The 12,120-nt window shown below is 45.2% G+C and overlaps 1 protein-coding gene across 5 annotated transcripts in view; it reads right to left on the minus strand.

Annotated features, from left to right (window-relative positions):
- USP42 (ubiquitin specific peptidase 42) overlaps window positions 1–12,120 on the minus strand; it is a 204,478-nt gene that overhangs the window by 78,058 nt on the left and 114,300 nt on the right. For all 5 annotated transcript variants that reach the window (XM_063934470.1, XM_063934473.1, XM_063934471.1 and 2 more), the window contains 4 exons: window positions 10,532–10,614; window positions 5,465–5,576; window positions 4,541–4,681; window positions 3,838–3,938 (listed from right to left, as the gene is read on the minus strand). In XM_063934470.1, the coding sequence (XP_063790540.1) occupies window positions 3,838–3,938; window positions 4,541–4,681; window positions 5,465–5,576; window positions 10,532–10,614 (437 nt within the window). The remainder of the gene's footprint in view (window positions 1–3,837; window positions 3,939–4,540; window positions 4,682–5,464; window positions 5,577–10,531; window positions 10,615–12,120) is intronic.

Below are 12,120 nucleotides of genomic sequence, written 5' to 3' on the forward strand. Positions count from 1 at the left end.
CTGAGGAAGTCTGCTTCCCAATTGTCCACTCCTGGAATGAACACTGCTGACAGTGCGCTGACATGATTCTCCGCCCAGCGAAGAATCCTGGTGGCTTCCGCCATTGCAACCCTGCTCTTTGTGCCACCTTGGCGGTTTACATGAGCCACTGCGGTGACATTGTCTGACTGAATCAGAACTGGTTTGTCGAGAAGTAATGCCTCCGCTTTACGTAGGGCGTTTTATATGGCCCTCAATTCCAGGACGTTGATGTGGAGACAAGTCTCTAAACTTGACCAAAGACCTTCGAAATTTCTTCCCTGTGTGACTGCTCCCCAACCTCGGAGGCTTGTCTCCGTGGTCACCAGGATCCAGTCCTGAATGCCGAACCTGCGGCCCTCTAGGAGGTGAGCACCCTGCAGCCACCACAGGAGAGATACCCTGGCTTTGGGGGACAGGGAGATCCGCCGATGCATATGTAGATGTGACCCGGACCACTTGTCCAGCAGGTCCCATTGGAAGGTTCTCGCATGGAACCTGCCGAAGGGAATGGCTTCGTATGATGCCACCATTTTCCTTAGGACTCGAGTGCAGTGATGCACTGACACCTGTTTTGGCTTCAATAGGTTCCTGACCAGAGTCATGAGTTCCTGAGCTTTTTTCGTCGGAAGAAAAACCCTTTTCTGGTCAGTGTCCAGAATCAAGCCCAAGAAGGTCAGACGCGTCGTGGGAACCAGCTGCGACTTCGGGATATTGAGAATCCAGCCGTGTTGCTGTAACACCTTCAATGAAAGTGACACGCTGTCCAGTAACTTCTCCCGAGATCTCGCTTTTACGAGGAGATCGTCCAAGTACGGGATTGACACCTCGCTTGCGCAGGAGCACCATCATTTCCACCAGTACCTTGATGAAAATCCTCGGGGCCGTGGAAAGCCCAAACAGCAACGTCTGAAATTGGTAATGACAATCCTGTACAGCAAATCTCAGGAACGCCTGATGAGGTGGAAATATTGGAACATGAAGGTACGCATCCTTTATGTCTAGGGAAACCATAAAATCCCCCCCTTCCAGGCTGGCGATGACCACTCTGAGCGACTCCATCTTGAAATTGAACTTTTTCAAGTATAGGTTCAGGGATTTTAAATTCAAAATGGGTCTGACCGAACCGTCCGGTTTCGAGACCACAAACAGGGTTGAGTAATATCCCCTCCCCTGTTGCAGTAGGGGAACCTTGACCACCACACCTGTTGGATACAATTTTTGAATTGCATTTAACACTAACTCCCTCTCTAAGTGAGAAGCTGGCAGAGCTGATTTGAAAAACCGGCGAGGGGGGACCTCTTCGAATTCCAGCTTGTATCCCTGAGAAACAATTTCTATTGCCCAGGGATCCACCTGTGAGAGAACCCAGATGTGGCTGAAAAGTCGAAGACGTTCCCCCTGTGTAGGTTTTTCCTCTGCCCTTACCTCTGGCAAGAAAGGACGATCCACGTACTTTTTTGCTTTTATTCGAACGAAAGGACTGCATTTGATCATGAGGCGCTTTCTTAGGCTGTGAGGGAACATAAGGCAAGATATTCGATTTACCTGCCGTAGCTGTGGAGACGAGGTCCGAGAGGCCTACTCCAAATAACTCCTCACCTTTGTAAGTAAGGCAAAAACTCCATATGCCTCTTCGAGTCGGCATCCCCCGTCCACTGTCGGGTCCATAAGACTCGCCTAGTGGAAACAGACATAGCGTTTATTCTGGAACTTAGTAAACAAACATCTCTTTGAGCATCCCTCATATATAATACAGCATCTTTTATATGCCCTAGGGTCATTAAAATGGTATCCTTATCTAGGGTCTCAATCTCCGCTGATAAGGAATCAGTCCATGCAGCCACAGCACTACAAACCCAGGCCGACGCCATTGCCGGTCTAAGTATTGTACCAGAATGTGTGTAAATGGACTTCATGGTAACCTCCTGCTTGCGATCAGCAGCATCCTTGAGGGTAGCCGTATCTTGGGATGGCAGCGCTATCTTTTTTGATAAGCGTGTCAATGCCTTGTCCACCTTAGGAGAGGATTCCCATCGTATCCTATCCTTTTGCGGGAAAGGATACGCCATAAGAATCCTTTTGGGAACCTGCAGTCTCTTGTCTGGGGTTTCCCAGGCCTTTTCGCATAATTCGTTCAGCTCATACGAGGATGGAAAGGTGACCTCAGACTATTTCTCTTTATAAATGTGTACCCTCGTGTCAGGGACAGGGGGTTCCTCTGTGATATGCAAAACCTCTTTTATTGCAATAATCATATATAGAATACCCTTAGCCACTTTTGGCTGTAATTTTGCATCATCGTAGTAGACACTGGAGTCTGAATCCGTGTCGGTATCTGTGTCAACTATTTGGGATAGTGTGCGCTTCTGAGACCCCGAAGGACTCGGCGACATTGGAACAGGCATGGTTTGACTTCCTGACTGTTCCCTAGCCTCAGCTTTGTCTAATCTTTTGTGCAATAAATTCACATTAGCACTTAAGACATTCCACATATCCATCCAGTCAGGTATCGGTGCTGCCGACGGAGACTTTGCATTCATACACTCCCCCTCCTCCTTAGGTGAGCCTTCAACCTCATACATGTCAACACACGTGTACCAACACACCCCACACACACAGGGAAGCTCTTTTCTGAAGACAGGTTCCCCACCAGGCCCTTTGGAGAGACAGAGAGAGTATGCCAGCACACACCCCAGCGCTATATGACCCAGGAAAAAACACAGAATGTTTTACCCAGTAGCGCTGTTATAACTTTATACACGCCAATTATGTGCCCCCCCTCTTGAAAAACCCACCGTCACCGTCAGTAAGCAGGGGAGAATCCGGGGAGCTTCCTCTCAGCGCTGTGCTGTGGAGAAAATGGCGCTGGTGAGTGCTGAGGAAGAAGCCCCGCCCCCTCGGCGGCGGGCTTCTGTCCCACTCAAAATCTATCAAAACATGGCGGGGGCTCTTTAAATACATGTACAGTGCCCAGCTGTACATGTATATATATGCTTTTGCCATAGGAGAGGTTTATACTGCTGCCCAGGACGCCCTGCACCCTTACAGTGACCGAAGTGTGTGAGGTGAACGGGAGCAATGGCGCACAGCTTCACCGCTGTGCGTTACCTCTATGAAGATCAGACGTCTTCTGCCGCCCCTGAAGTCTTCTTTCATCTCATACTCACTTGGCTTCTATCTTCTGGCTCTGCGAGGACGACGGCGGCGCGGCTCTGGGACGGACGGCGAGGATGAAACCTGCGTACCAATCCCTCTGGAGCTAATGGTGTCCAGTAGCCTAAGAAACAGGACCTTGAAACTCCTTCCCTTCTTGAAACTCAGAAGTAGGGCTGTTTCTCTCTCCTCAGTCCCTCGATGCAGGGAGTCTGTTGCCAGCAGGCTCCCTGAAAATAAAAAACCTAACCAAAATACTTTCTTACAGGAAACTCAGGAGAGCTCCCTGCAGTGCACCCATCTCCTCTGGGCACAGTATCAAACTGAGGTCTGGAGGAGGGGCACAGAGGGAGGAGCCAGTGCACACCCAGAGCCTAAAGTCTTTCTTAAAGTGCCCATGTCTCCTGCGGAGCCCGTCTATCCCCATGGTCCTTACGGAGTCCCAGCATCCTCTAGGACGTTAGAGAAATAAACAAACTAATAAAAGTAAATCAGCCCACCCAGCACCCCCCTTATAAAGGGTGCCTGCTCCGGCCGGCACCAAAGAAAAAAAACTGCAAGCCCCGGGATCGGTGTAGAGAGGACAAGGAGACCAGGCCTGCTGGGTAATCAAAAGTAACCACCTAGTTTACGAAACAGAAATAAAAAATAATACATAATTACCTGATGTAAAATAGAAGATATGCCTGTTGGTTGAGAACAGTCCGGATGTCTACACGGGACACAACAGAATCATTCATAAGGTACCAACAGTCATTGCTAGCCTGCAAAATGAGAAGTTATAGGAAGTTAACCAAGTGCTGCAAGGAACCAAGGTAGCAGTGGCCCTGCATGTGGTCACTGCAACAGAGTCTACTACAAAGTACAGTTAAATTACAGACCATAAGCGTACTGTATACAGTTAATTACTAGGGGGCAGTATTCAACTGATATCGGATCCTTTCCAATTGCAAGGAGCAGACAGTTCAGTATTCAATTTGAGGCCAAATCCGGCAGGTTTTGGGCGTTTCCAACAATGTCAATCTGACTTTTTTTTTTCTTTCTTTTTTTAAAGTCTGATTGACATCGTCGAAAATGGGACTAAAACCGGTCGGATTTGTGGCCAAATCCAACAAAACATGTGGATCCGCGGCTAATCCGCCAATCCACGTGTTTTCCAACAAGTCGGAATTGTCGAACTGTCCCACTGAATAGGTCGAATCATGATTTGAGCAAAAAATAAAAAAAAGTCGGAAACTGCCGTCTTTCAGACTAGACATCAGTTTCGACTTCAATTAAATACTGCCCTAGATATACAATGACTATACTGTATAGCAGTGGGATACTTTTATTTTACAGCCCGTTCTATGCTTCAAACTTTTCTTACCTTTATATAGGAATAATAATGTCCTGTATTACAGCTAACACCAGTATGTACGAGGACAGAATATAACTTGAATATAATTGGTTCTCCCTTAGGATGAGATGTGTAAGGACGAATATCAATATATTCTGGATATTTTATCTCCTACACCGAAATGGGAAAAAAAAAAAAAAAAAAAAAAAAAAAACACAGGTGTGGTTAGCAAACAGTTTTAAAGAAAGATTTTGTAGGTGAAAGAAAAAAATAAAACAAAAAACAAAACAACAACCCAGCCCCAAGTTATGAGTGAAGCGCTAAGCTTTGTAACATAGTAGGCAGATTCTGGAAGGCTCATGGGAACAAGTGTCCTCTACAGATAGAAAACAATTTGTCGAGGGGGAAGAATTTATCAAGCCTTCCAAAAAGTGGAGAAGTGAGAAGTAGTCCACAGCAGCCTACTAGCTATCATAAATAAAGTACAATCTATATGACAACTAGAAGCACTTCTCACATTTGTAGGTCCTACACTGCTGTCTACAGTGAGAGGGCATTATTGCGATAATGTGCTTTTAGCAATGGTAGGGACCCATCTGATTAGGCTCACCTTGATGTGCTGGATAGGGTGAACGTAAAATGGCTAAATATGCACCAAGAGTGTAATCTACACTCCATGTTAGAGATTTTATCAAAGCTGACTACTAGTAATCTTAGTACTTAGAGTGTGCACCTGTATTTTTAGCATCCTGCATGGTACTTTGATAGCACCTCTTAGTATGTTTAAAAATAGTGTGCACAGTCCAACCACCACCTGTACCAGCAGGATTTGCAAACCAAGAAAGGACCTGTGCTCAGCAGCTGGAGAACCACAATACTACTAAACCCGGTTATACATGAGAGGCAAAGGGATAATAGAATTCTATAACATCTGTAAAGAAATTCTACAATTACCTTAGTTAGTTTTCCACCACTGAAACAAGCAAACCTTTTGAGGGACAGAGTGAGTACATTAGATACACGTTGTATTGTAAAGGTCTTTGTCGCACACACTGAGCGTTTACACCTAAGAAAATAAGAGAAAAATGTTGAACATATTTAAAGGGGAAATAAGCAGCAAAATTAAACCGAAAGCCACTTGTGTTAAATTATGCCATAGTATGATTACTTTGCGATATTTAGTCTTTTGTCATCAGTCCAAAAAGTCCAGCTGAAATAGGACTACATTTCTATAGATTTTCTACTGCTAAACGTGTGCTGCTATACTTACTGTACGTTAAATCCTGTTCAGAATTACTAGTAGCATTGGACCAAGGGAATAAGTCTATTTTGGTAAACATAAAAGAGAAAAAAAAATCCTAACCAAGCCCCATAAGAGGGGGGGGGGGGGAGAGAGAGAGAGAGAGAGAGAGAGAGAGAGAGAGAGAGAGAGAGAGAGAGAGAGAGAGAGAGAGAGAGAGAGAGAGAGAGAGAGAGAGAGAGAGAGAGAGAGAGAGAGAGAGAGAGAGAGATCTGGCCGTAGAGGAAGACACCACCCGGGACACGACATTCTGAGAAGGATCCCGGAATCTTGCATAAACTGTTGAACCTTGAAGTCGTATCGAGAGGCCATAATGTCCACCTGCGGAAGGCCTCACTTCTGAACCAACTGTTGGAAGACCTCTGGATGGGTCACACAGGGGAAATGTAATGCTGCAGATCCCCAGTATCCACTACGGACTACGAGAAAAGGAATTACCGGTAGGTATTTAATTCCTTTTTTCTTACGTCCTGGTGGATACTGGGGATCTGTACTTTAGTACCATGGGGAAGTCCCAAAGCTCCCAAACGGGAGGGAGAATGCTGAGCCCCCTGTAACACCGCCTAACCAAAATGAAGGTCATCCTTGGCCAAGGTGTCGAACCAGACCAAGTAGCAGCTCGGCACAACTGTAAGGCTGAGACACCCCAGGAAGAGCCCACAGACCTCGTCGAGTGTGCCTGAATAGACATCGGCAGAGCCGCCGAAAAATAGCCCTGTTGAATGGTCAACCTGAGCCAGCGAGCAATAGATTGTTTAGAAGCCAGCCGACTAATCTTGGAGGAATCATAAAAGGACAAACAGCGAGTAAGATTTCCGATGACGGGCCGTCCTTTTGACAAAAATCTTCAGAGCCCTGGCCACATCCAAGGACTCGGGACCAACGGAAGAGTCAGACAAAACTAGATCCACAATAGGCTGATTCACATGAAAATCTGACATCACTTTTGGCAAAAACGGAGGACGGGTCCTAAGTTCCGCCCTGTCCTCATCAAATATCAAATAAGGGCTCTTACAGGATAAGGCAATACAGAGAAACGCCTGGCAGATGCCAATGCCAGTAACATCACAGTCTTCCAGGTGAGAAATTTTAACTCCACCCTATGTAAGGGTTCAAACCAATCCGATTGGAGAAAGGACAGAACCACATTGAGATCCCACGGAGCCACGGGAGGTACAAAGAGTGGTTGCATATGAAGAACTCCCTTCAGGAAAGTCTGCACTTCTGGCAACAAGGCAAGCTGTCTCTGGAAGAAAATAGAGAGCGCAGAAATCTGGACTTCGGATATGGGCCTACGGTTGGGCTCCATCACTCCCGCTTGCAGGAAAAGTAGAAAACGACCAATCAGAAACTCCACAGGATAAACCTTTCTACCCTCACACCAGGAAACATACTTTTTCCAGATACGATGATAATGTTTAGACGTAACCATCTTCCTGGCCTGGACCATGGTGGAAATAACCCAAAAGGGAAGACCCTTTTCTAGCTAGAATCTTCCTCTCAACTTCCAAGCCGTCAAACGTAGCCGCTGTAAATCTAGACAGACGAGCGGACCTTGTTGAAGATCCTTTTTAAAGCGGCAGAGGCCAGGGATCCTCCAGAGCCATGGTTAGGAGGTCCGAGTACCACGCCCGTCGAGGTCAATCCAGGGCAATTAGAATTGCTTGAATGCTTTCCCTTCTTAGTCTTTTTAGAACCCTTGGGATTAGCGGTAGAGGAGGGAACAGGTACACAAACTGGTACATCCATGGTGTCGTCAGCACGTCCACTGCTACAGCCTGCAGATCACTCGTCTGGAACAGTAACGGCCTAGCTTCTTGTTGAGACGAGAAGCCATCAGATCTATCTGCGGACGGCCCCCACCAGTGAATTAACTATTGAACACCTGGGGATGTAGGCCCCATTCCCCCAGCTGGAGGGAGTGTCTGCTGAGGAAGTCCGCTCTGCTTTTTGTTCCCCCTGACTGTTTATATACACAACCCCCGTGGCGTTGTCCGATTGAACCTGGATCGACTGATCCTTCAGGAGATGGGAAGCTTGCAGAAGAGCATTGTAAATTGCCCTGAGTTCCAGGATGGTTATCGGCAGAGCAGATTCCTGAACCGACCATATCACCTGGAACTGGGCCCCTTGGGTCACAGCTCCCCAACCCCGGAGGCTGGCATCCGTTGTCAGTAGAATCCACGAGTGAATATTGAAATTCCTGCCTTCTACCAGGTGAGGAACTTGTAGCCGCCATAACAGAAATCCGGGTTTTTGGGGATAAGGTCACTTCCTAATGCATGTGAAGATGAGACCCCGACCATTTGTCCAGCAGATCCAGCTGAAATGGCCGGGCATGAAACATGCCATATTGGATTGCCTCGTAAGCAGCAACCATCCTGCCCAGCAAGCGCATGCAAAGATGTATGGATACCTTGCGAGGACTGAGCGGACCATAGGCTGGATAGCCAGAGCCTTGTCCATCGGAAGAAACACATTTTGAGACACTGTATCCAGTATCATTCCAAAGAACTGAAGACGTTGGGTCGGTTCCAGGTGAGATTTCTGGAAATTTAGAATACACCCATGTAAGCAGGCGAGTTGATGCTCTCTGGACATAGCCTTTATCAGGAGATCATCTCGGCAATGACCTTGGTGAAGACCCTCGGAGCTGTGGACAGGCCAAAGGGCAAAGCATGAAACTGGTCGTCCAAGATGGCGAACCTAATGTAAACCTGATAAGGGGGCCACATGGGAATGTGTACGTAAGCATCCTTGACATCTAGGGATACCAGGAATCCCCCCTCCTCCAGACCGGACATCACTGCCCGCAGGAAATCCATCTTGAATTTGAACAGCTGCACATACAGGTTTAGAAACTTCAGGTTTAAGATGGGTCGCACCTAACAGTCTGGTTTTGGAACAAAAAAAAAAATAAAAAAAAATAAAAAAAGTTTTATTTTTTAAAATAGGATTTTAATACCTACCGGTAAATCCTTTTCTCGTAGTCCATAGGGGATATTAGGGGAAACTAGTACGATGGGGTATAGACTGGGTCCAAAGGAGCCAGTGCTTTTTAAATTTCTTCAACTGGGTGCACTGGCTCCTTCCCTCTATGCCCCCCTACAGACAGTTATAGGTAAAAACATGCCCGAAGGAGAAAGGACATGTATGAGAGAACGATCATGATAACAAAAGGTGGTGAGATTTAAACACCAGCACACCACAACCTATAACAACCAGCAACAGCTGGTAACAATAACAGCAACAGCTGAACAAGCAGCAGCTGCCCTCAGGAGAGGATGCACATCTCTGCAGCTCCAGAGAGTTTTCTACAATTTCATTAAAAACTTTTATTTTTTTCGGTATGCTATCTGGGCAACAGCATACCTGCATCGTGGGAGTTTCGGGGAGGGGGGGGGGGGGGGGGGGAGTTCGGTCACCGGCCTTGCAAGGTGCAGAGCCGCTTCCCCGCTGTTTGTTCAGTGGGGCGCAGTGCCCCACTGAACAAACAGCTGCACATCCCTAATGCTGCCTGAAGGTGACACTGGTGGAGAGTACAAGATGGGGACCCCGCTAGCGGGGTCCCCGGTTCAAAGTGCGGCTCGGCGTATGGGACCCTCCTTGGGTGGTCCCGCTAGGGTCCCCCGTGTGTACACTGGCACAAAACTGCTTAACTAAGCACTTGTGTGAGGTTTTAAGCTTATTTGGAGACTTTGCCAGTATAAATAAGATATACGAGCCGGCGCCATCGGAGGGGGCAGAGCTTCCTCAGAGTGGTACCAGCGGCGTTTTGGCGCCTTCCTCTGCTTACAGCAGCCATCTACAGCACACAGTCAGCGCTTCCTGCCTCACAGACACGCTGGAAACTGGTACAGGGTGTAGCGAAGGGGGGAGAGCCGCTTGTGTACACTATTCTGAGCCTAATTAGGACTGTATTTAGTAGTGTTTACTGTGATTTACAGGGCGTCCGCTGACCATTAACGTAACCACAGAGCTCTGCGTGCCGAAACATCCATAGCAGTAGTGCAGCCATTTATCTTACCAAATTCTTTTATAGCCTTGCTCATAAAATTTGCAGCATCCTGTATATGTCACTTAGTAGGTAGACTGGTTGCCAACCAGTAGTACCTGAAAATAATAAACTAAAATAAAAAAGAAAGAAAACTCACTGGAGCTCCAGAGAAATGCACCCGGCTCCTATGGCACATTTTTCTAAACCAAGTCTGGTAGGAGGGGCATAGAGGGGAGGAGCCAGCACACACACTAAAAGCTTTTAAAGTGCCAGGCTCCAGTGGGCCCGATCTATACCCCATGGTACTAAAGTACAGATCCTTAGTATCCACTAGGACGTAAGAGAAATAATAATTTACTGAGAAAGCTGCAGAGGTTGCCCAACAAAAAAGTACCTTGCCCACCAAAGCACCATTTCAAATGAAGGCTCTATGTCACATGGTACATAGTGCTACAAGTGGCTGAAAGAAAAATTAACCACAACGTGGTCAAGTACATTTTTCTCAATTGTTACTTAAGAGCACAAATATCATAATAGAGTTTCATCCACACGGTATTGGGCCTCCTAGCTAAAACAACACTTACATGAACTATCAAATAATAGAAAATAAAAAGTGTGGAGAATTGTACGTTTATGATAAAATGGACTTAAGCTGCTAAGTAATTTCTATGTGTTCAACAGTACTACTTTTATACAATAAAAGATTATATTGCTGAAGACTTACTTGCTGCAGTTATATGCATTGTCTCCATCTAATTGTTCTGATTTAACAAACTCCTCCAAAGCTTTATTGACACTGTGCGAGGTCTACATAAAAGAAAAAGAAAATACTAGATTAACCGATTGTAAAAAGTATTCTCCAACGTAAAGCTTTCATAGCACATAACTGCTAAGGTTCAATTGACTGATGAAACATTCAATAATAATTCCAATACTTAATATAAACTTAACTGAAAACCCAATGATTGACATAACGTTCGTTTTAGTTACATTTAAACCTTTATATATTATCAGATCCTTAAAAATCCTGGTGGTGGCTTGGGGGCGATGATTTACACTTACCAGCGGCTGCTATTGTCTGCAGCTGCTGGGGGAGGGTGGGGAATCCTGCCGGGCTGACCGATCAGCAATGATCGACAGCACAGCAACACTGGAGGCTGAAAGGCAGCGGGACCTTCTGGTCCCTCTGCGAGCAGCAGTGGAAGGAAGTTTCTCTTCCCTGCCGCTGCTAACAAGTTTATCTGACTGGTCGCATCATGTGCGACCAGGTCAGATAAAGCACTTGCAGGCAAGTGGTTAAGAAGCTTGTGTCCGGGTCTCCGGCCACAGGATCAACTGAAATTAATTGAACACAGATAAGTGAAAATCTGCTTTCTGGTCCTGCGGCCTACTGCACACCAGATGCCGACTCTCAGAACGGTAATTGCACTGGATATTCCGCATGCTATATCCTTGTAACTGCGATCGTAGCACTAATGAAGTTTTGGGGCAGCATTTACCGATGGCTGCTCCCTGCTTATTCAAAATTTGGAGTCCAATAACAAATTATATATATATATATATATATATATATATATATATACACACACACACACATACATACATACACACACAATAAATAAATTATATATATATATATATATATATATATATATATATATATATATATATATATATATATATATATATATATAAGTACTGTATGTGGTGGTACAGTGTCAGTTTATTGATAAAGGTCCAGAGAGTGCCACCTCCATTGCTACTTTTATTAATATCTACTGAGGAGGGCACCGTGGCTGCTGCTGATTGTGTGAGTGCCGGGAACTTTGTACTATATATATATATATATATATATATATATATATATATATATATATATATATATATATATATATATATATATATATATATATATATATATATATATATATATATATATATATATATATATCTAAAAAGGGATAAGACCTTTCTCACGCTATATGGTATGGAGAGCTACACCTTAGGGAAAGATACCCCCTGTTAGATGGGATATGATATTGGAAGAAATAGAGAAAAGATTTACCCAGGGAGCTTGTCGTCCTTTGATATGTACTAGTTTACTAATACAATCTTAAAATTGACGTTTTATTGTTATTTAAAACATACAATTGGTAAAAACTGTTTGACAATTTGCCCAGGTTGACAATAAGATATATTTGTACAGACAATAGTTGTGTTGATATTATTCCATTTCAATCAAAAACAGTAAATGTTCTTTCCTGAAGCAATGACAGAGACCCTGTCCTAACCCAACGCGTTTCGTCCTACAGA

Source organism: Pseudophryne corroboree, chromosome 7, assembly GCF_028390025.1.
Source record: "Pseudophryne corroboree isolate aPseCor3 chromosome 7, aPseCor3.hap2, whole genome shotgun sequence".
Classification (NCBI taxonomy): domain Eukaryota; kingdom Metazoa; phylum Chordata; class Amphibia; order Anura; family Myobatrachidae; genus Pseudophryne; species Pseudophryne corroboree.